Here is a 24706-nt window from a genome sequence, read left to right on the forward strand (position 1 = left end):
AGGGGAGGAAAAAAAACCCCAAACAGATAATCTAGCTTTGCACATTTCTTTTGAGTGGTCACAAGAGGGGAAAACCTGTAGACATTGAGAAAGGATGTTTGCCTTAAAATCTGTATTCAAACAAAAATATTGGAGTTATGATTTCATAGTGCTGGTGTGTAGCAGTCATAAATTGATACTATTGATGACTTGCACATCTCTGAAGTCATAGACATTCTTTAATTTTTTAACATTTTGTCTGAACAGTATTTCCACATTTTCTCTTACACTGTTCAATGACAATTTTTTTAGATAGTCAGTATACATGTCTCTTGTTTGTTTTTATTGACACATGCCTCTGTAACTGACATTTCAAAACTTTTAGAAAGATTTGTACAAAATTTTCTCATAAGTGTGCCATCAAGCAGAATTTTCCTTTAGAAGAGGATAGGCATTAAGTTATGAATATTCCTTGAGGTGCATATCAGGCCAGTTCAACATGTCAATTGTAATTTAAAATGAATCTGAAACTATAGGATTCAAGCAGTCATGAGATGGGAAAATTCCCATTCTTTTAAAGAGGCTATGCATACACCAATTCCCACTGGATCTCCAGAGGAAGACAATAGCAAACTGGCTTCTGAATGGCATTGCCAACTTTTAACTCCATTGAAGGGGGCAATATGTCACCAACAGATGTCTTTGAAACAGCTGGAAAGTACTAGTATTGAAAAGAATTGCATTCATGCAGAAGCATGAAAAAAAATGGTCCTCCACTCTGAGTTTTAAATCTTTTCCTCCTTGTTCCTTTTCTTCTTTCTTGCCTCGGCTTCTGCAGGAAGACAAAATGAAAGTCTCAAGAAATGTGACAATTACTTTAGAAAGACCTGCTGTTTTGGTTAACACCTGAGTAACAGTCTGTAAAATATCTTCAGGTAACTTGGAACCAGTGAACAGGAATTATAGTATATACACTATTAAATTAATGTTAATCTAATAGAGGCATAAGACTATGCCATTGTCCCTACCTGTTACCAGCCACTCTGGTAACATTAACATTTATCCATCATGACAGATGATTAATTTAATTTTTGCACTTTCCTCGTAGTTGTAAAGAGCAGAAGAACCTCATAGATTTTTTTATACCACAGGTAGGTTTGAACCCCCACTGTTGAGTGGTATACACTGAAAGCACAATAAAGAGGCACATCCCATAAACTGATATTTTGTAGACTTTAAAATGAAGAATACACCCAGGAACTGCAGATCCTGTGAACAGTAAACATCTCATTTCTATTAAAACCAGTTGCATACTGTGAACAGGATCTCATTTCCTAAGTGCATACTCTTGGAGCTCCATTCTGCCAGCTGGTGAGCGGCACCAGCTCCCCAGGCTCCTGTCAGATTCTGCAGGAGCTGATGAATTTATGTCAATGTCAGCCAAGAGGAGAATCAGACTCTTTTTTTGAGTGTCTAGTGAGCTTAACAAAATATGCAGAAAAGTAGAATAATATTTGCAGTAAGTTTACACTACTTATTTCTTTTTTTAAAATCTTTGCTTTGATCTAAGCAGCAACAGCAGGCAAACCATCTGTATCTAGCTATCCTGTTATCAAGAACTGAGGGATCTCCTGTCAGTTTAACATATTTTTGTAGTGATTTTTTTAGTCATCAATTTTTCATTGCCAGGTATTGTTTCCTCTGGGACTTCAGATGAGTTTTTCTGTAGCAACAGGACCATTGGAAACGCTTAGAAACTAGGTAGGAGGCCCTTGGTCTCTGGTTGCTACTTACAAAAATCATTGTAACCTTTGACTTTAGACTGGAACCTCAGGCCTCCTGCTTTGTGCTGTTATTGCCATTTTGCCTGCTGCTCAGTCTCTGGCTTTTAATGTTTATCAGACATATTTTCTTTGATTGTCAGAGGCCAACCTTCTTCACTGCAGGTTGACAAAACTTCACTCTTTTGTCTTCTGTGGAGAGGTCGTGCAAGGGAGCCTTCTACCTAGTCCTCTCCAGACGGATGATGGTCTCTGGTGTTCACTGGGCCCCCTTGCTCCATCACACCCATCTTGCATATCTGTCTAGAGGGCAGTGAGGAGTGAAGAGCCAGTTCAAGTGGTATTGATTTGTTGTAACAGCCAGACTAGGCAAAGTCCTATCTTCTGAAAATTTTACCATCATTTGCTTACCAGCAGATGACCTACTTTTTCAAAGAGTTAAGATACTGGCAATGCCTTTAACCTCTCATTCTGAGGTCTGGGGCTTTTGGGTTTTGTTTTTTTTACTTATTGCTTGTGTTATTTGGATGCACATGAGGTAGGTATTCTGTGAATCTGTCTGGTTTGAACATGTGACAGTTCTCCAACTATTATGCAACATTGGATTCTGGTGACTCGGATGCTCCAATGTCATGCTCTTGTTTCTGTCTTGTATCGCTGGCCTTCTCCTGTTCTGTGTCACTGTCTTTGGAGGAAAAGAAGGAAAAAAACAGAAAAGAAGCGGTGAATTGCAAGGAAGACTGGAAGAGCTGAAATGTGCAAAGAAAGACTCAAAGAAAACAGCAAGGCATAGGAAAGTGTATTTAGGGATAGAGAAAAGGGAGTGCAAGCTATATGCTTCTTCCTACCAGTAAAAGAAATAAGCAGTAGCCAATATGCTGTTTTGCAAGAATACATTTGCCTTCTGAAGATATGCGGACCATGACAACCACAGATGTTCTCCAATGTCTTTGACAGGCACTGTCCTTTGGATTTTATGCTTTAAAAAAGCAGTGTGAGCAGTGTGATATAGCCATTTTTCTGAACTTAATATTACAGAGAAGCATGAGAATCTCCTACATGTATGTACTTCAGTACCTTGGTAACTGAAATTCTTTCAGTCAACTTTTTAGGCCAGAGACTCCAGCTTAGTTTCACAAAGTTGACACAGATTTCTGTATTCAATAGCTAAAGACCAGGTATATCTTCTTTGGTCTCTGACACTGGTGAGGATATTATTTTTGTTTAGGGCCCTTTAAAAAGGTCAGCTTGTCATGTTATGTTGAAATGATTCCACCACAGAGGTGGTCTGAGATGGATACAGGAGATGGACTTGCACTTTGCTGAAGCAAACTTTCCTGTGCTTATGAAAAAAAGCCATAAAATGTGAAATCTCTGTCATAGGGACAATGTGGGAATATTGTGCAATGAAAAATTTGTAAGACATAGCAAACTGATCCGTAAAAAACCAAGAACTTGTCATTTGAGAAATAATGGAAGTGACTCTCCTCTCCTACTTTTCCTCCTCCTTTTACACAAAAAACCAAAAGACATTAGAGAATTTCTGATCTGGTTTGTGAGTAGAAAAAATTCTAAGCCTTAAGCATAATAACAGAAATAATTAAGGAAGATGGAATAAGACCCAAAGACAAAAAATTTCATGGTTAAAAATGGACATTTCCAGTAACTTTAAAAAAAATGTTTGTCATTGTTCACACACTTTTTGTACAAATATTATCAAATTAAATTTTGAGTGTATTTATTTTCATAGCTCTGTTATGTCTTATTGATCATGTAGTATCACATGAAATTTTAATTTGTTCAAATTATAAAAATGATATTATAAATAAAATAAATTATAGAAGTAGGTATTATAAAATCTGACATGTGAAATGTCTTTTCTCTCCAAGTAATAAAGCAATCGAACTGGTGTTTACAGTCCAAGTTTGATTTGGTCTCAGGAACTATTAGGATAAACAATAAAATAAATGTATAATTTAGGTATCAAAGCAAGCATTGTATTCAACACAAAAAGATTCTGGACGGCATCAGATGTGGCGTTTTGCAGATGTAGAGAAGGCATCTGACCCTTGTATCTCAAAAATGGGGCAAAGGAAACTATCATCAGACTGGTGGAAACAGAGCGGCCCAGCTGAAGCCATGGTTTTAGCAGTGCTCTCCTTGCCCTTTGCTGATGCCGTCCCTGTGCACCCAGGGGTGACCTTCCTCTCAGTCTTCATCAGCTTCTTCTACCTACCTGCCTGTCACCCACATGTGTACTGCATGGTCCTGAAGGCCATCAGAAACCAGTCTAAGTGAAAATTACTCTGTCTGCAGTGTCAACACTAACACTGCGTGACAAGAATTGCTTGTCTGCATCTATTTTGTGATAAAAGAGAGTGTTATTTTAATTGATCACCATCACCAGACCTTCTGCTGTGCAGAAAAACATCACTGTCCTAATACAACACTAAACAAGCAGCAGGAAAACATTATCTTATAAAAATATTTCTGCAGATTGGCATTATTTCATAATTAGTTGTCAAGTTTTTTTCCTTGAGCTGATAGGGTTGTACTGAATTTTCTCTGTGTACATTTATGTTAGGCTTGCTTTTTGTTTTTGTTCTTCTGAGCAAGGAAAAGAAGAAGCATAAGAGAAAATAAAAGACTTCTTAGTTGAACTTTCAAACAAAACTACATCAGTACAATTGTTGCTTGTAGTTAATGCCTACAATCTATAAACTTGCAGACTGTGTGCTTGGCATCACAGGCAGAGAACAAAATGTGCTCTGCTCCAGAGAGCTTTGATACACAGTGCCTCATCTCTCAAGTGAATTGCAGTCATCATACTGCCTATGTCATCAGAGTTGACTAAATGTCTGTGAGGAAGGCTTTTCCTGCTTCTACAACCATTTTTGAACTTTTAGGTCTTCCACAAAGGAGAGTGTCTAAGCAGGAAAACCACTTCTGTTGACTAGGACAAAATCCGCGTGTAGGGTCCCTATGCCTATTGACTTCATTTAGATTCATCTGAAGGCAAAATCTGACCTGTTGCATATTATAGTATTAAATAGCATTATATTGCTGAAGAATGAGAGTTTTAATATCTCTCCTATACAGCTGTTGAATAAATTTAAAGGACACCTAAATAGGTTCTTTCACTTGTATTGATACAACTTTTAAGGTGAGCACCTTGCTTATTCAATTTTTAAAAGCAAACTGAATTCAAATATCATCCAATTGAAGACATGTAATCAGTAGAGCTATACTGAGAATCTGACCCAGTTATTTTTTCTCTGGATACTGACAAGTTTTGTGAACAAAAGTGAATTGCCTGTGTTGAAAGGTTAGTAAGGTGGCACATAATACTCTTTCTCATTGTTATTCACAGAAGCAATCTTTTAATTAGAAACACAGTCACCAACCTAACAATGCAATGAGAGGCATGTTAATAAATACCAGAGGACAGTGTGACATTTCTGTTGCTCGGTGGTGCTTAGAAAGCAGTAGCCATGTGAAACACAGGCTAATCCGAGCACTGAAAATTGCCATTGAAAATGACATGCTCCCAGCTATTATTTTGGCTACCTTTTTAGAGGAGGGGGCAGATATTATTTCCAGAGTACTGCACTACCTCCTCTGGATTTTGAATTCTTTGAGAAAGGACGAGGATGGGAGAAAAGGGCTTATTAAAGAGCCCATTATAACAGTTTTACTGTTCACTTCGTAACTTGAGCATTTTTGCCATTTTCACCTGGGGAAACAAATGTGTTAACCTTACAGAGAAAGCCACCTGGGCTAGCACAGCAGCTTGCTACTCATTTCAGACAGCTGGGGCTAACCCAGTTGAGTAAAATTAAATTAATACAGCTATTTTCATATTCTTGATGGTGGGGATGCTTTCATCTACTGCCTATTGTCTTTCTGCTCATTAATTTGGAAGGGATCTCATTTTCAGTCTGTAACAACCCTGGCCTTCCTGGGGTACCAAGGGGACATTTCAGGGTGGTGGTGGAGCTCGACTGCCAACGTGCCTGGGGGTACACCCCTTCACGGGGGTGAGTCTTTCTTTCTGTCCAGTAGGACTTTGGGGGTTCATTCTTGGCTGGTCCTTTCGTTTTTCTCCCTGCCACCCTCTCCAAGCTGTTTCCCGTCTTGCTTGTTCACTGCCTGATCTTTTCGGCATACTGCCGCACTAGAGGGGGCTGCCGCACTGCTGGCCTCTCCGCAGCAGTCGGCTGCTAATTTGGGTACTGAGACAGTCCCTCAGCCTCATCAGACTCTTGCTCTTTCCTCTGGCACGCGCTTCATGCGTACACCTGCACGCAGAGGTGCAGTATTCATCGCTGGCTGGCTTCTGGTGGCCCGCTTCAGGACCATTTCGGGAATGAGGGTGCATAAAAACAAAGCACGGTGACTTCATCATTCAAAATTTACACAGATAAACTGCTCCTTATAAACGGGTGATCATGCCTAAAAGTGTGCACAGTCTGTTTGAGAGAACATGCATTAACATTACATGGAGCTCTAAAGGTATTTCTGAGCTAGCGAAGGGAACAAATACTGTAAAAGGTATGAAAGCAATCGCCATGATGACTCCTTGCTACAACTCTGCCCCATGCTCCGGGCCCCTCACTGTCAACGTGGAATGTTGTTTCTTACAGACATGCCATTAAATATCCTGGCTCTGTTTAAACAGTTCTGCCCACAGAACTTAATATGCAGAGTCGATGGCACTAAAAATACTGATGATTTGGTTTGCAGATTACTGGTTGTTGTGGTTGTAAATCTGTTGTCATGCAAATGCCTAGTTTATCCCATTTATGAAAGCAGCTACTTTTTCATTAATCTCTGGGGCTGTATTTTGGAGATGAGGCATTCTTTCCAAAGAATCTTATAACTGGAAATACTTAGCAAGGGTATAGCAAACACAGAAAGCCTGATCCTATGTGGTTCAGTGGGGTTTTGGAAGATTTCAGTATCTCACATACACAAGTTTAGGCAGACCTGTCACGTCAATGTGAAGAATGAACTATGCAAACACAAGCCACCACCTCTTAAAAAATCCAGTTTCTGCAGAAGCACTCCAATGCCAATGAACATACCTTTCCATACTCTCTGGGTCAGGCACCAACATGTGTCATTAGTTAAGTGAGTGCCTGATGTTTTGGCTCAGGACCTTTTTGGGGAATACAGCTTATTATGTTCCCTGATACTATATGAGTTTCTCCAGTCACGATACACAGGAAGGAAGCAGGATAAATTGCAGCAGGTGATGACACACTGACACATTGAGAGAGCAGGTATTCATGTGCTTTCAAAAAAAAAAAGAAAAGTTTTCAGTCACACAAGGCACCTCAAGAATCTTGCGAGGTAGAAGCTAGTAACTGTGTGTCTAACACCGGAAAATCTGGCACTATTTATTCCAAGATGCATTGTTTTATGGTTGTCAAGTAGATGCAACTGAATCCTCTCTGTACTGCTCTACCTCCTCTGTCATCTTCATGAGACTAGTGAGATCAAGAACAGGTCAGTCAACTTGAACTGTTGTTTTCAGTTGATTGTCCTTGACATAGAGTTTTATGTCTTGTTCTTGCTAAGGATCAAGGAATGATTCTTTGAAATGCAATCAACCATCCATGTTCCTGAACCACAGATTCAGTGAGAAGCACTGTTTGGAAAATGCTCATTGTAATGGAAACAGAAAGAAATTTTAAGAGCTAATAAAAGTATTAAATCTTTGTGCAAAGTACTATTTGGAATCCAAATAGATACTGTTTAATTAAACTAATTATTATTTCTCCCTAATGAAATTTTGCTTTAATTGCTTTTCCATCTGGCAATAGCTTTGAACAATGTGTAAGACTTTTTCACGTGCAGTGCAGGAGTTTATGAACTGGGGAGATGGCAAGCTCTCTGTCAGCGCAGGTCCAGTCCAGTGTTTTGCAGAACAGTGGCAGTACAGTCTATGCGTTACATGGTGATGCCATAGTAAAACATTCAGACTCAGTGTTTCCCAGAAGAATAAAAGAAAACATACAATAAGCGGAAGAAAAATACAGGTGGAAAAGGATGTCTTTTTCCTCAAGTACTGAATCTCAGCTGCAGAGTTTGACTCTGCCCTGACCAACACCTACTCCATTCTTACTGGAATCACTGGGCTATTTGTCAGGCCAAAGTGAGTTGCTATTTTTTATTATGCAGTAAAAAGTACTTCTTTTTCCTTTTTAACTCTTTTTAAAACATTAAAATGCAAAAGGGAGCCTTAACTCAGCTCTCTCTCTCCCACAACTTAAGTGGTGGAGCTACTGCTATATTCATGCTTCATGAGAGGAAAATAAAGTCAAGGCTGAGAAAATTCGAACCAGTAACTTGTGTTTTATCCAGTGCTGCCCTTGGATAGGTACACCAACCTCTTAAAGGCAGTTCTGGGTACCTCTTCAACAGTAAAAAATTGTCTTGACGTTACACACATTTAAAATTAATTTGTTTTATTTTATCCCACCCCATCCAATCACTGCAGAGGGTGGAATGGTGGATTTTACCTTCCTGGGTATCAGATAATAGATAATCAAAGCTGTTGTTTAATTAAAGTAGCCTTGAGCAGCATTACTTCAAACAGAAAGCACATGACATCTAGGCATATGCTTAAAAGAATTTTCTTTATTTACCACTAAGCCAATTAATTAGGCAAAGAGTGGTTTGGTGGTCATTGACCAGGATCTTGACACTTTCAGAGAAACTTCATGTGATTTTAAGCATACCATACACCTGACTTGCCTGTATCTTATATTCTCACATCTAAAAGTGGAAAATAAAAGATACTTCTGAATCATATGCTGGCAATTATGCTAGTGAACGAGCATACCTATAAATTGTAAAACGTCAGTTTAATGTGACTACACTGAAGAAACTGGTTAATTCTGTAGTTTGTCAGACATTTGGCACAGTGATTCTAAAATCCTTATATTCACCAGGTATTCCACATTATTATGTGGCATCTTTTTCATTGAGGTGGATGTTTCTTTGGAAGGGCTGCCCTTAACCATGAATATTAGTGGGGCCGTGGGATTAATGCTGCTTCTCAGCCTGTATTTTAAAGACTCCAAGAAAATACTGCCTGTCAGTTGATGGAAACAAAGCTCTATTGGACAGAAAGGGCTTAGAAATGTAAAGCCTAATGATTATAGATAGCACTGTAGGAGACATTAAAGACATGTAAAACTCCTGGTGTTATAGCCTCTGCTGCTAAGTGATACTACAAAACTACAATCCCTTGACCTTACCCATTGCTGTGGCACAGCATTTCTGAGCAGTTTTCTTCTCCCCACCAGATAGAGGGTTTTAGTTAGCATATACCTTTATGAATGTCAGGTTTTAGAAAGTTGAGACTTTGATGTACTTCATAAACGTAAGGAAATATATATTACAGTACACTCTATTAGGCGTATAATGCTGTATTGCTGTGTCAGTATGAAAGCTGTTATTTCATCTTTAGCTTCTTCCAGCTTACCTGCATTAGCTTTTCAACTAATGATGGCATCGCAGGAAGTTATTGATGAGCTGGCAGTATTTTATGATGCAAGGACATGTCATTTACTCTTTTTGTCTCTGTGTAGTGAAGGTCTCTGCTCATAAATGTTAAAGAATTACCAACAAAACAAAACAAACTCCCCTCACAATTTACCATGGCACAATGCAGACCTGCAATACAAGCATATCTGTTCCGCTCTATCTCTTATGCTGAACTTTGACAGAAGAACTAGTCCATACATGTGTGGTCAAAGCCAGGAAGGGAGAGGGGAGAAGGCAGAAGTAACATGTAGTGAGAAAATGTAAATCTTTACATATAAATAGTGTTGTAAAACCACAGTAAGCAATTAGGATTGCCTAGGTAATCTGCTCCATAGTCCTTAACATGATTTAGATACAGTTCTTTCTTACTACATCAAAGCTTTTTGCAGAAGAATGACTTTTAGCCAGTAGTCCTGTTACACTCTTTCGCTGAACAAAGACATACTCCAGCACAAGAACATTTCTTATCAATTCCAATGCCGTTGTGTAAGCAAATGAAATTACAAACCTAAGTGGTCAGAACAACTGTTAATGTCAAAGATACATAAAAGCAAATTTTATAAATCAGGACTCAAATAAAAGAAAGAAAGTAAAGCCAAAAACTGCATTAAGATAGCTCCATAAAAGTCTTTATAACTTAAATGTAGAACAGATTATGAAGTGCATCAAGAAGAAGTAGCTTTTGGAAACAATGCATGAAATTCAATATCCATTTCAGTGGATAAGCTGCTTAAATAAAGCAAATGGCACCTGGTGACAGACAAATTATAATGATGGTTCCAAGCAGGTTTTTTTAAAGATATATGAAGATATTTTTGCTATAGCTATGACTTCAGGCAAGATGCTAGGTGTTGCAAAAATGAAGGCCAGTCTGTCATAGACTGTCATGAAATAGATAAAAAGACACTGTAAAAAGCTCTCAGAGAATCTGTGACATACAAAGATGATGGGACTATAAGCTTCTCTTGCACAGATATCTAGAGGAAGTCCTTTCATTCTCTTACATTTCTCGTAATTATTTTGTGTTTCAGTAATAAAACATGCATGATGTAACAAGATACCTGACAATAGTAGATTCTCATGAGAACTCATCTGGTAAATGGTCTTTGAGGTTAAAGCTCTGCATTATAGTAGGATGCAGGACTCACTATTATGTGTTTTTCCCATGAAAAAATGTTGGCACAGTAGGCTTTGAACCATTGAGTATGTGAGTAAACTACAGTTCTAAATACTCTAGTCCTGAAATTCAGTTAAAGAAGAATTGTTCCCTTATTGACTGACAAAGTTATCGGAAATCAGAAGTGCAACAGAAACAAATCTTTTGGCTTTTGACTCTCAGTAACTCCAGCCAACAAAGTCCTGCTTGCTTACTCATGCAGCATTATCTACGCTCCTCTCAACATGTCCTTTACTATGTTTTGGTAATATATATTGACCAGTTTGATCAAAATAGACTGTGCATGGGGTATAGGGGCAGACCTTACGTTCTTGTATGACTGAGGGGTTTAGATTTTACTGATTAAAGCTGGTGAAGTTTATTTGTGAATGCTTCTTATTTTCCATTGCTCAGACTTTTATGTCTACTGCTGTAATTGATCTGATTGGAGAATCATATCATTCTCATTTGAGAGGAAGGTTTAATGCTCTCAGTCAAGATAGTTTTCTTCAGTTCCTTGGTGAGTATTTGTCACACTGAATGGCATGATTATCTTTATTGCCCCATGAAGGGCTTTATTTTTCAAATTCAGACTATTTGAGTACACATTGAATTACATGATAAAACAAATTATAATGCAGATTAAATGTCATACTGTCATGGTTTAACCCCAGCCGACAACCAAGCACCACACAGCCACTCGCTCACTCTCCCACAGTGGGATGAGGGAGAGAATCAGAAGAGTAAAAGTGAGAAAACTTGTGGGTCGAGATAAAGTTTAAGACGTAAAGCAAAAGCTGTTCATGCAAGCAAAGCAAAACAAGGGATTCATTCACCACTTCCCATAGGCAGGCAGGGGTTCAGCCATCTCCAGAGAAGCAGGGCTCCATCATGCGTAAGGGTTACTTGGGAAGACAAACTCCATAACTCCAAATGTCCCCTCCTTCCTTCTTCTTCCCCCACCTTTACATGCTGAGCATGATGTCATATGGTATGGAATATCCCTTTGGTCAGTTGGGCTCAGCTGTCCCAGCTGTGTCCCCTCCCAACTTCTTGTGCACGCCCATCCTATTTGCTGGTGGGGAGCAGGGGGTGATAAGCAGAAAAGACCTTGGCTCAATGTAAGCACTGCTCACTAATAATGAGAATATCTCTATATTATCAACACTGTTTCCAGCACAAATGCAAAACATAGCCCCGTACTAGCTACTATGAAGAACATTAAATGTATCCCAGCCAAAACCAGCACACATACATATTAAGATTTTGCTCCAATTTTCACCTGTTTTAGTTTTTAAAAGACCCTACTGAGTTAACTTTCATTATTGCTGATTTCTTCCATGAATGAGAGAAGGATTCAGCTTCTTAATATTATATCATCTAACCACATGCCTGGCTCAGTGTAAGCTACTCATATATTCACCAGCCACAATCGTTCTTTAAAAGTCTTTTAAAAGAACCTTTTCTGTGAAGATTCAAATCCACATATGGATTTGAATTTTGAGTTGCCAACCGTCATGAATTCAAACTCATTCAATAATATATTCAAAAATTCAATAGAAAGTCAATAGATCCCACCAGATGTAAACACAGGAAATAAAAATGATTTCATTTTTTCACCTGCTTCTCTGATAGTGAGAATATTTTCTGCTTAGCTTGAAAGGAGAATACTAACTGTCTTGTTTCACTGCTTCCTGTATTTTTACCATTTTGAAACTGTTTAATCCATCAAGTAGAAACTGCTGGTCTTTGCATAGTGAGCTGCAGTGCTGAGAAATTTAATATGGAACACGATAGCCTCCTAGTTATTAACATTATAATTTCTTCCAGTATTTTACTGGTTGCTTATAAATACATTTTTGTTACAACATAATAGTGCATTCATGGTCACAATTGTATACAGGTAGGAGTTGTTCACTTTTCTCAAATATTTGCAAGAGCATAAACAAAACCATATGTTTCAAATATTTCGCTGAATACCTTTTTCCACTTCTGTGCGTGTGTTGCAGCTATTTAAGCCCTGTGCTGTTTCAAAATCTTACTACTTACTCTCATGTTTTATGACATATTCTTTATCTTTCTCTATTTTTACAAGTGATTTGTGCTCTAAACTGAAGATTTTTTTCCTCAGCACTGTCCCTCAATTCTTCTCCATCTCTGTGACTGTCACAGCAACAATATTGATTCCATTTTTTAAACAGATCATTAGGTGGTTTTGTGCTATAATCCTTGTTGTTTGTCTGCATTGTTCATCTTTATTAACTTGGCCATCTTGGGGGTAAGTACTCTGTGGCGTTTGCGTGGAGAACCCTGTTGTGACTGAGTGGGTGTTCCATCCACGTGGCATCTTCACTAGTGTTTTGATATTCAAAACTCTCTTGTTAAGAAAGAAGGGTTTCTCCACTGCTTAAATATATTGCTGGCTCAACATTTCAAAGTGTGCTTTGTGCTGTCCAGGCATTCTCATTAATTGCTAGCACAAGAGATGGGCCAAAACCCAGAAACTTTGAATCCAACTCCTCTCCTTCCTCCACACCCCTCGTCTTTTGGAAACTTTGGAAAGCTGAATCCAGACACAGAGCTGAGTATCGCAAATTGGCCAAACCCCAATCCCACCTCCCCCACCTTAGGGGTTTTCCAAATCCTGATCCAAAATGCGCTCCCTAGTCTTTCCTTCCTCATTTCTTTGTCAGATTCTTAAAACTCACATATTCTTTCCTTGGTGATATTTTGGCAGTTTCACATGATTAGTATTAGGTTTGCTCATGATGTTTTAAGACTACCTGTAGAATCTGAATTTTGATAAGAAGAAAAGGGAAGTGGAATCAAATCGCATTTGCATTAAAAAAGCTAAAAGACACATAAAGGATAACCTATGCTCTACTGCCATAGAAGCAAAGTAAGACAAAGCAAAAGCCTTGTAAATCAGAGGTCCAAAGAGGTTAAAAAATGTATGAGGTTTTTTGTTCTGTTTAGTTTTGTTTCTTCAGCAAAGTAATTTATAACTCATAAAGCTCCAACTGACTTCCAGCTGAGGTGGTTTACAAAAATATAGGCTCTGTTCCTGCAATATGCAAAGGCAATACCATCAACCCAGAGTGTTGCTGTGTAATATCTCTAAAATCACAAGCTTGATAGCTCGAATGATGAGACTTCCAATAATTGCGTGCAAACTCATTTGTATCTGTTGTCAGTATCTGAGCCTTTAAAGACCGTGTCTTCTGGTTAGTTTTTGCCAAAAGTGAAACTTTTATGAAAAGTTAAACTCACATATTGACCTGAAATCTGAAGCAGGGCCTGTGAGTTAAAAACCCAATGATCACTATGAAATTGGTCATGGATTTGCAAGAGTTGTCAGCATAGAACAGGTCTCTTACTTGGTTGAAATTCGTTGCATGATCTGGATGTGTTCTGTAAGGTAATGGAAGCACTCTGCAATTAATGTCAATTTACTGACATACTGCTCACAGTGTAATTCTTATTGCATACATAGTTAAACGAGATTTACTTTAATGTGATTTCTCATGGAACTAACCGATATATCAGTCCAGGTAACTAAGGCTGTTAGTCTGCATCTTCAGTAATCTTGTACAATTCTGTACTCTGTCAGTGACTTCATGTAAAATCATCGGCAAGTTAGTTAATCTCCCTGTACCTACTGTGCCCTATTTGTAAACATAAAAACAGTATTTCCTGTAATTTGTGGGCTGTTCAGAGAGTATGGCATATAAACAACTCAGTGCAAGCTGAGATATAGTGCTAGGGAGGAAAGAGGCATGGAAAGACTGGAGATAAGTAAATTGCACAGGCTTCTGAAAGTAGGCTTGAAAAGGAGCGTGCAGCAGTGCAACAATAGAGGAAATGATCTTGTATGAAGGAAAAAAAATGAAAGGTAGAGGCTCACTTTCCAGAAGGACAGTGTGAGTGGCCCAGCATTGTGTGTGAGCCCACTCACAGACAGGCATTGGAATGACTCTCAAAACAGGAACCCACGTTAGTGTGCCCACAAGGATTGTGTCCAAATGTTGAGGAGAGATATTAAAGGTATGTAAGTGGCACCCTGGGAAAGGAATAAGCCTGAGAGAGAAACAATTTTGGAAGAATGATGGATACGTTCATGTCTGTCTTACCTAGGATTCATTGTCAAAACAAGAGGAGGAAGCAATTTTGCATCTGCTGTTGCAGAATTCCCCTATTTTGCTGTTATAATTCATATCTCAAGCATGTCAGTTCAAGACATTTGGCTCATCCACTAAATTACCACACCCTTCCAATGAAAAAATGTGAATACAGTGTTAAATTGTTGTGAGAAACACTGCAGGAGTCTATAAACTTTTAGATATTTTGGTGAGATTTTGGTTTAGATTTTTCTGTTGCAAAAAGGTTAAGGGCTGTTACTGCAGTGCAACACATATCTTAATTTACAAGGTAAATGGCGACAGTCTAACATGGGAAGTGGGGGGAGGTCTTTGTAGTTCATCACTTTAATGAGTTCAGTTAAATTTCTAGAAATTGTCCTCATACATGAATTCACTCCATTTGTACCGCAGTTCCCATGGAGGAAGCACCTGTCCAGCTTCAATCTTGAAAGCTGAAAATGTTTCATAGAAAAGCATCTCATCCGTCTGATTTCTGTCCAGTTAAACAAAATGGATTACGCAGTGTTACGTATCATCTCTTTTATCAAGGCTTGTCCTCATGTTAGATGTGCAGGTTCACGTGAGTGCAGAAGACAGAGACATCACAGCACACTGGTTCCCAGGTGAGCTCATTGCACCCCAGTGCTCATGGCAACCAGACTCTCACACATAGCAAAGACTGGACGAGTTTGAAGGCTGAGCTATCCATCTATTGCCCTGCTAGGTGTGAATGAGGCTGTTCATACTCCTCAGATCTATCTTGTTCCTGCTATTTTACATTTGAATTTTATCTCAAGTCAGAGGCCTAGGTAGAGGTTCTGTATGCATCAGCACCTTAACCTCTGAGGAAAGTGCTTTTGCAATCACAGGTCATGTACATCTGGGTGAGCTTCACCTAGGCAGTCCAGAATACTGCAGTCCTTATAACTTTCATTCTAGTTTCTTTCACATCTACTGAAGGCACACACAGGCACACACACATGTAAATGCAAATCCTATCTAAAGCTCCTTATAGAGTGCTGGCTCCCTCCCGCTTCTCACTTTCCATCCTTGCGCAAGCTTCCAGGTTCCCAGAAATCAATCCCGGCTTATAAGAGAAAAAATCTAAGAATAACTGTTAACTGAAAAAGTAAAAAGAAATAAAAAATAGCAGTTGCTACAGGCCTGATGGCAAAAAAGAGGTCCAACCTCCAGGGAGAGACAGGTGGCTTCTGAGTGAAAACGGTAACGTATTCTCCCCAGAGAGATCAGCTCCAAAGTTGAGTTCACTCTTTCCTGCTATAAAGCATATTGATGTTAACAGTTTTCTTCTGCCTGCACGTGTGTTTTTCAAATTAAGTATTGTTAAATCTGTAGAGATTAAAATACTGCTTCAGACACCCTCCTTTTCTTCTGTTTCCATTTCATATAATCTGCCATAGGTGTACAGTGCCGATAACCAACTCTGCTTCTCACAAACAGATGCAAACCGATTTAATTTAAACACCTGGCAGACGTGAAGAAGAACTGGAACTAGTGACCAGTTCAGAAAGTGGAAGGGGTAATTTTCAGAACATGGAACAGTGTTTATTTGTGCATTCACTCTCCTTCACACATGGTGAAGGGCTTATGTTTGGAATATCATATGTACACTGAGAAAGTGATACTGAATGCAATCCTGGACTCACCAATCTCCAGTATCAATTTTGCAATGATCTTAAAGGACTCAGGACTTCATCTGTAGTGTTAAGATTTCGCTGAGAACAACCTCTGTCTCACTGGTGAATCAAAGTGCTGGGCACAGTAGGCACCATCCACATTGGCTAGCACATCGCTTGAGGTTTCAGCTTTTACTTCTTCTGCAAGTACAAGTCTTTTATTGCTTGAATTCCTGCATTCATTTGGGGTGCATGACAGAGGGAGTTTGGAGATGGACAGGGCCTGAGGCTTTGCACCCTTCAGGAAATGTTATCTTGTTTAGGGCATATTTTCCTTCTTAGTATAAGCTTTATTTATACGCAGCCCCAAAAGAAATACTCCTATCCCTAAACTAGTGTTCCATATCTAGAAAATGAACTTTCAGTACGATAAATAAATGAACTCCATACAAAATGCATATATACAGCACAACAAAACCCCAGACCTGAACAGCAGGATATGGAGATGTTCAGCTCCAGAACAATTCCAGGCACTTCATGGCTTAAAGTAATTTTTCAGTAAATCTACGTTTATTTTTCAGTTCATTTTTTTTCAGTTAGGAATAATTCAAATGATTCTTTAGGTAGATGCAACACTGCTCTCTAGAAATTGGCAGATATTGGGCATGACTCCTCATTAAAGCTGTATGCAAGAATTTGAGTAGACCTTTCCTTTGGGCTTGATTCATGTGAGTTTCCATTCCTTGAATTTCACTTTGATTTTTAGGTTCAGATATGTGCAGAAAACTGAAAGCCAAACTGTTGGAAGTATGATATCCATGTGGTTTCATGAAAAAAATTATGAAAAAAAAAAAATTGCATGAGTTTGTTGTGAAAATAAAATTTAAGCTGTATTTTAGAATCTAGTCTGAATTTTAAATGTGCAACAAAATATCAGGTCTGGTGAATTTCATACAACTTACAATGCTACTATGAACATCTTGCTGTTCTGCTACTGATTAAACACATATCTTGAATAAACAAAGCTTTTTATAGCTAAATCACTTTTTCAACATGTCTGAACATTGCAGGCCACATAATCTGGTAACATTACTACAGGATCTTCAACTCACTACAAGAAAGACATTAAGGTTCTGGAGCACATCCAAAGGTGAAACTGGTGAAGGTTCTAGAGAACAAATCTTATGAGGAGCGGCTGAGAGAACTGGGGTTGTTCAGTCTGGAGAAGAGGAGGCTGAAGAGACCTTATCGCTCTCTACAACTACCTGAAAGGAGGTTGTAGCGAGGTGGGTGTCCATCTCTCTCCCAAGTAACAAGTGATAAGACAAGAGGAAATGGCTTCAAGTTGCACCATGGGAAGTTTGGATGGCATATTAGGTAAAATATGCCCTGAAAGGGTTATCAAGCATTGGAACAAGTTTCCCAGGAAAGTGGTTGAGTAGCCATTGCTGGAAGTATTTAAACGTTATGTAGATGGGATGCTTAGGGACATGGTTTAGTGGTGGACTTGGCAGTGTTACGTTAACAGTTGGACTTAATGATCTTAAGGGTCTTTTCCAAACTAAATGATTCTATGATTCTATGATTCTGTTCTATGATTAACTTCCTTCTCTTGCCATCATTCTCCACAGAAAATTCCCATCAGCTTCAATGGGAGGTCCATGAGCAGAACAATGGCAGGATACATGAAATTCAAGTATAATAATAATAAGTTATTCCAGCTTAGATGATTTAGAAGTTGCCTATTGAGACTTCTTTACTGATAAGAAGAACCTCCAAAGTTTTCTTTTAAAACCCCCACCTTTTCCAAAGTTGAACAAGAAATGTCCAAAATTGGGAATTCTGAAATGGGCTTGTGTAGTGTTAGTGCAACATGTTCAGTTTAAACCTGGTCTAAGAGAAAGAAAAAAAAAAGAAGAAAATGAAAAGCATTATGAAAATGTCCTTCTCAGTTGCTTCACCCATTGTAAGACACGTAATCATAATTGCAGCAGTCTGGGTCTTAAAAATAAAGCAGACATCATTTCATCTGTCCAATATTACAAACCTTGCTGTTTACCATAAAAATTTGGCCTTGAGAATTTTGTGCACAGGAATTCCAGAAGCTACCTGTAAGTACTTCTGCTATGGTGTTAGTCTTCTTGGAGCAAAGTAACAGAGTATGGGAGAAAACAGACAGCAGTGGCCAGGAGATGTATGGAAAAATTCCTTTTGTGCAACTCTCAGGTGTGTCTTGACACTCTTGGTGAAGCAAAGGGTTTGGGGGCTTTGTGTGGTGGTGGTGGTGGTGCTATTTATAAAATGTACACTAGACATTTAGTAGATTTATATGTTTAGTTTCCCGAGATTTTGAGGGCAATATGAGAAGTTGTAAATTCTGTCATGGTGTCATCCTACAGTGGTTTCCCCACTTTTGAGCCAGAAGGTGGTGCAAAGTAGTCCATCCCTCCCCTCTCCTCCAAGAAGTGGTCTCCAGAGTTGTTGTGTGAGGGGATTTGGACACATAAAGTACTCACTGGCGGTGGAAGAATCTTAGCACCAATTTTAAGCCTTGTCTCACCCCTGCTGCATTTAGTCCACCTAGCTGGTTTTCCATCATAGCCCTTTCCCACTGAGCCTTTTCAGTCTTACTCACGTTGTTTTCTTGCCTGCCAAGTCCAAAGGTCCCCAATCAAGCTACTGCTGGCCAGTGCAAGCTGAAATCTGTTTCTCCCACTGTTCCTAATTACTTTAATTTCTTGTTCCAAATTTGTCTCTTCAGCTTTATTTCACAAGCCCATCTCTGTCCAGTTTATCCCTTTTCTATTTTGGCCTTCAGATGTCTTCAATGTTTATGTTCCTGTTATGTTAAGCCAGACCCTCTTCTTTCCTCCTATCTGACTTCTCAACATCTCTAACTCTTTTTTTTTGACCCTCAGTTCCTTCCCTCTTGCAAACTTTGTGTCACTCTCCATCTACTCATCCTGGATCTTTTCCTCCAGGCTGTTTTCCATTTCTACTGATGTGCAGCTCTCTTAAATGGTCTGTGGTCTGCACTTGCTCCTTTTTCCTTTCTGGCCCCAGTACTGGTGCCCTTGGCAAAGCTTCCTTTTCCTCCGCTGGCTTCTGACCTTAGTCACTTTTCAGGCTTATTGCTGGCATACAGTTCTCCACCCTTAACACACATGCACCTTACTTTTCTCCTTCATTGTCTGAGCTTACTGAGGTACCACAGTCAAGATCGTAGGGAAGACAGGGCTTCCTACCTGCCCATCTGGATGCAGCATGCCCTGCAGCACCATAGGGACGTCCTGCAAGAGACGTGCTGCTCAGCCCCATGTGGAAGAATGCCTACTGCACTGAGAAAGAGTTCTTGGATCCAGTTTGCAATTTCTGCTTCAGAAAATAGAACAAACACACACAAAACCAAAACAAAACAAAAAAAGAGCTGGAGACTTCAGGCAATTCAGGGGCATAGGCACGCAAACTGGATGAATCTTGAATAGAGTGAAAGCAGTTATTTGAAACTCCAAATTAATACTTAAAAGGCAGAGTTCCCAGCTTTCCTGAGGTGTGTGGGTCTTTGCCTTTCTGTGCAAAATTCTTCCTCCCATAAGCTCTCTTTCCTTCTAATGCAGAATAGGGTAGTTTTTAAAAGAAAAAAGTAGTGACAGAAAGACTGTCACTCAGTCCTGCTAGAAACATTCCTGCTTTACAATTTGGGAGCAGAGTCAAACTCCTATTGCTGAGCAAATGGTGTAAAAAGCTTCTAGAGACCATTATTTCCGTAGAGAATGCAAGGCTTTAGTAAAACATACGTTCTCCCTGGAGGATTCCAGCATTTTCCAGTTGGTGCCTTTTATGGCATACGTTGTGTATTGACACAGATTAAAGTGCCCTCCTGTCTGGAACAATGCTCGCCCAGGAGGAGAGCTACTGCCCTTAGCAGTAAGCGTGAACAGCTCGCGGCAAGTGGTGGAGCAGAGCTGCTGTAGGACGGCTAGCTGAAGGCAGAGCACTCCCTTCAGCTGTGCCATTCTGCCTCTCTCCTCCTCCTTCCCCTCCTCCTCCTCCTCTCTCTCTCCCTCTCTTTTCTTCCCCTCCGTCTTTCACTGTTACACTTTCCCCTTGGCTTTGCTGTGCTGCACGACTGACTAGCAAGGAGGGGGATTGGCTGCTCACCGGCTCAGGGAGCGCTTCCCGCAGCTCACCCCAACCCACCCACGCACCCCTGGGTCAGGAAACGTGAGCAGGGCTGATGGAGGCGGGGAAGCAGGGCTGAAGGTTCGCACCAGCGCTGGATGTCACAGCAGGCAGCGAGCGCTTCGCAGCTTTGCGCGGTGTCCGACCCCCGGTCCAGCAGGGACCCGACCATGGAGGGCTGCCGCTGGACCACTGCTGGCACCCTGCTTCTGGCTTCCCTCGTCCTGGTAAATGCCATTTCTTTCCTGCAAATGTGTATCGCTCCCAGCTGATAGCGTATCTGTGCGTATGCATGCGGGTGGATATGTTTTTAATCTTTAAGATCGCAGTTAGAGAGAGTTTGTTTTGAATAAATCATGTAAATCCTATCCTCTCTAAAGTATTACAGGCTTGGAGCCTTGATATTGTGGGTTGCTGCAGGTAGAACCAAGAAGTTGATGTTGGCGTCATTTTCATAAACTTGGAGAGCAATGACCTGTGAATGGTGATTTAACTGCTCAGGATTTAGAGAAGAGCTGTTTCTCCCCTCTTTAAATCAAACTATATCACATTGTAATGTTCCTGGAATTTTCTTCCTTCCTAAAAAAACAGAAAAGAAAAAAGTATTTCTCAGTAGCACATATGGAGAGAAACCAGGTACAGCATGTACTGAACTTTTTCCTGCAGCCAGCTTAAATGAGCTCTCATTACTGCTGTAACTCATTACAGAGACAAGTTTATACCAATTTCTGGAAGATATGTTATGTGATATCTGGTATACTTCAGCGCCGTAAAGCTGATCTTTACTATATGATTTTCTTGCATAATTCCCCTGATTATCCTGATAGGATGCTCTGCAGCTGAGCACTGTAATTCTGGTGTTTGAATGAGATTAAACGTTCCATTTTGACTCACACTTAATTTTGTAAGTATAAGCTGTATGTTGGTTATCAGAAAATCTGCAGTAAAAATAGTAATATGCACACACTTTTGATACCATAGTCATCTTGGCATACATATATGTTGTCTTTTTCTGAAGATTTGGTTGAATGTAGCCATTCAAATAGCAAAGAGTCCTAAAGAAATATATGAACTTCATAACAGCTTGCAATCTTCTTATTTATCTACATAAAACAATCTATGGTAATCATTGTAAACTAATCTTAACACATATCTTAGTAGTCACACAGGGACCTAAACAGCAGGATAACCTTGTTTTAAATGCTTATTAGAAATTATTGTATGATTTTTTTGAAAAAGATTTTTGGATGTAGAAACACTGAATACTAATTAATCCCTAGAAATAAGAATGCTATCTGGACTGATTTAAAAGTCTTATTTTGTTTAAAGGTCTGTTTTCCATTTAAAATACTGAATTCACACAAAACGCCATGAAGTCAGCATAGATTTTCTTTCATTTATGAAAATGAGAAGTTTATAACCTGATGACTATAATATATCATGAGCCAATCCTGCAGTACTAATTCAGGGAAGGTCAACAGGAGATATGTCTCAACAAGACTGTGTAAGGACTGTAGGATTTGGTCCCATGTTAAGCTCATACTCATAACATTTGTACTTCACTCTGCTGCTTGTGAATTAAGTTCTCAGTCCCTAATTCATGAAAATAAATAGTGCATTCTGCTGCCAACTATTATGCATTATATTCCATACTATACTAGTTTGTATTTGTATGACTTACCCTGTCTCAAGAGATTTCCCCCCCCACCTCCCACCAAATTTCTTTGTGCCTTAAGAATAGTGATGTGAAGCAAGCTTAACTTTCTTTTTTGAATCAGGCCATTCTTTTGCTCCTTCCATACTCAGGAAAATCTCTCACTTGCCTTCAGCAGGAGATTAGGTAAACATGCAAGAATTTGACTTATAGCTGGGATAGAAATAGAGATAAGTTGTAGGATACCTTGGTATACATGTTGCTGCTGTAGTTTATTGCAGCAAGAGTTCACACAGGGCATCATAGAAAGCTCATGGATGTTTCTGAGAAAAAAAAAAGGAGGCATTGGATCTGGCCTGTGACCTGGATATTAGCCTATAGGTATCAGCCTTTGTTCAAGTAGATGGAATGAGTTTGAAAAGTGTGACAGTTGGCATTTGGATTTATGTGTTTCACCTTGTACCTCTCTAAAACCCCTGTCTTGCCCACACTGAGCAACATGAGCAGCCTCTAGTTGTGTAACACTCAGCAGAAGTTCACAGCTCTAAGCACTAAGGCTAGGTAACAAATGCTTACACGATTTGCCTTACAATAATTTATTACATGTTCCTATATTTTCAGTAGGACACCGTAGAGCAAAGTAGCACCTGAAGTCTTTGTTCAGCATCCTTACCTCATTAAGGAGGTTGCATAGCTGAGACACAATGTCCATCCCCTTAGCGTCATGTGTACATGGGCTGTGCAAGTCCACAGGCAATATCAGCAATAAAATCTTCTGTTCCCCTCCTCAGCCAGCAGATACAGTCTACTTCAGGGCAGACCACGTGGAGTGGTGTAGTAGTGAGTGTAGCTCTCTACTCCGTCAGGGTTCTTAACCTTCTTCAGAAGAAATAGAATTCATTTTCATTTGAGTGGTGCTTGAGTAGAGTCTATGGGAATCAGTAGTTTATTTGTTAACTGCCATAGAACGTGCTCCATACTCAGACATCCAGTTTCCCTGGCATAAATGAGAGTTAGGTACTTTTATAAATACTTTTGAGAATTTGAGCCATAACACTAGACGCTTGTCTTAAAAACGTAATATCAGACTGAAAGTAACTTGAAAAGACAGTTTCTCTCTTTCCAGACTAAGACCAGGTATTTGGAGAATTTTGCTCATTGCTCTGTGAACTTTTGCATGCTAAGGAAATATTAACACACCACTTTTAAGAGTAACAAAAAAAAGCAGGCATTCTGTTCCAAAGATTTCCCTTTCTATTGGTTTAAAAATAAAAGCCTAACACAAGCAAATCACAGTTGTCCAACTCAAAGGAAATGTGGCCAAAACCATAACCAGCCATTGACATGTGTTCATCTGAACTTGAAGTCAAATCATTTCATGCCAGAAGGGCATTTAATCACATTTGCATTTGTTGTTTGCATCTTTTCATCAGCTTTTTTTTAGCGCTCTCTGTTGCTGTTGTGGTACTTACAGAAGTAACACTAGGAACTGTAATAAAGTACATGTGTTTTTCTGCAGGATTTCTTTCTTTTGCTGTGCTAATTTGTACATGGAAAATAGTCAAATACAATAGTCCATTCCTTCCAGGCTCTTTGGCATTACATTCCCCTATTATCTAACTGGGTCTGTCTTGGATGACCACAGGCACAATTAGCCAGTGGAATGAATATAAAGTTTCTTGTTTACATATGATTGTACAAAGCTTGAAAGTTTTTCCTTTCATGTGCAGATAGGTCTACCTATTGTTGTATGTCTGCTCCTTTGTTTCTACAATTGCAGCTGCCTAGAGAGGGATTTTTCTAGTACAGGGTCCAAAGTGCACACATACATTTTCGTGCATAGTCCCATATATGTATGGACTGACATTTGATCACACCAGTTGGGTAAGGATGCACTGAAATACAAAGTTCAGCTATACAAAGCTAAGATTTATTCATGTGAAAGAGTGCAAGATTTCTCACCATTGTGGTTTGTGGACAGTGCTGCTGTACTCCAAAATCTCATGTCTGTAAAACAAAAAAATTTCTCATGTGAAGCTCTAGATGCTAGTAAGTATGTATACTCATCACTTTTTTCCTATATTACTCTAGAATTTTGTGTTTGGACTTATTTCATTGACCTCTTCCTTCAGGTTTTTTTTTTAAGTATGTCATTTACTCTTTTTCTACCAAGTGCAAAGTTTTGCGTGAGCTGAACTAAGGTTGTGATGGAATTTTTTTCTTTTGGACTTCAGTGAACAGGAATCAGTACTTAATGTAGGCTGTTCAGCTATTGGTCTACTTCACCAGTGTCAGTAAAGTTAAATGGGTTTTGCTTTAATGACTTTTTCTAGATTCATGGGTGTGCCAAATAATAATAAAAGAAACTATGAAATTGAACACTGTGGAGAATACGAAGATTGGAACATGGTCACCTGTAGGCATGGATCTGTCAGCTGGACAATATGCTCAGAAGGTTCATGAGTTAATGTAAAGCCTGAGTAGTCTACATGCCCAGACAAATAATTCTTTAGGAGAGAGGTATCAATCTCTGCATGACTGAATTTTCACTGAAGCAAACAAAAACTGAATTCCTTATAACTGTGTTGTTAGCCATCCAAATATAACCTCATGGTTTCTCTTAC

General features: G+C 39.3%; 1 protein-coding gene across 1 annotated transcript in view; it reads left to right on the top strand.

Annotated features, from left to right (window-relative positions):
• Positions 1 to 20598: 20598 nt before the first annotated feature.
• The window catches only part of ADAMTSL1 (ADAMTS like 1), a gene marked incomplete at both ends in the record, with an annotated part of 200758 nt that continues 196650 nt past the window's right edge, over positions 20599 to 24706 (top strand). The window contains one exon of the mRNA XM_082013297.1: positions 20599 to 20655. Coding sequence (XP_081869423.1) covers positions 20599 to 20655 — 57 coding nt within the window. The remainder of the gene's footprint in view (positions 20656 to 24706) is intronic.

The sequence above is a fragment of the Phaethon aethereus genome (assembly GCF_964289735.1).
Source record: "Phaethon aethereus genome assembly, chromosome: Z".
Lineage (NCBI taxonomy): Eukaryota > Metazoa > Chordata > Aves > Phaethontiformes > Phaethontidae > Phaethon > Phaethon aethereus.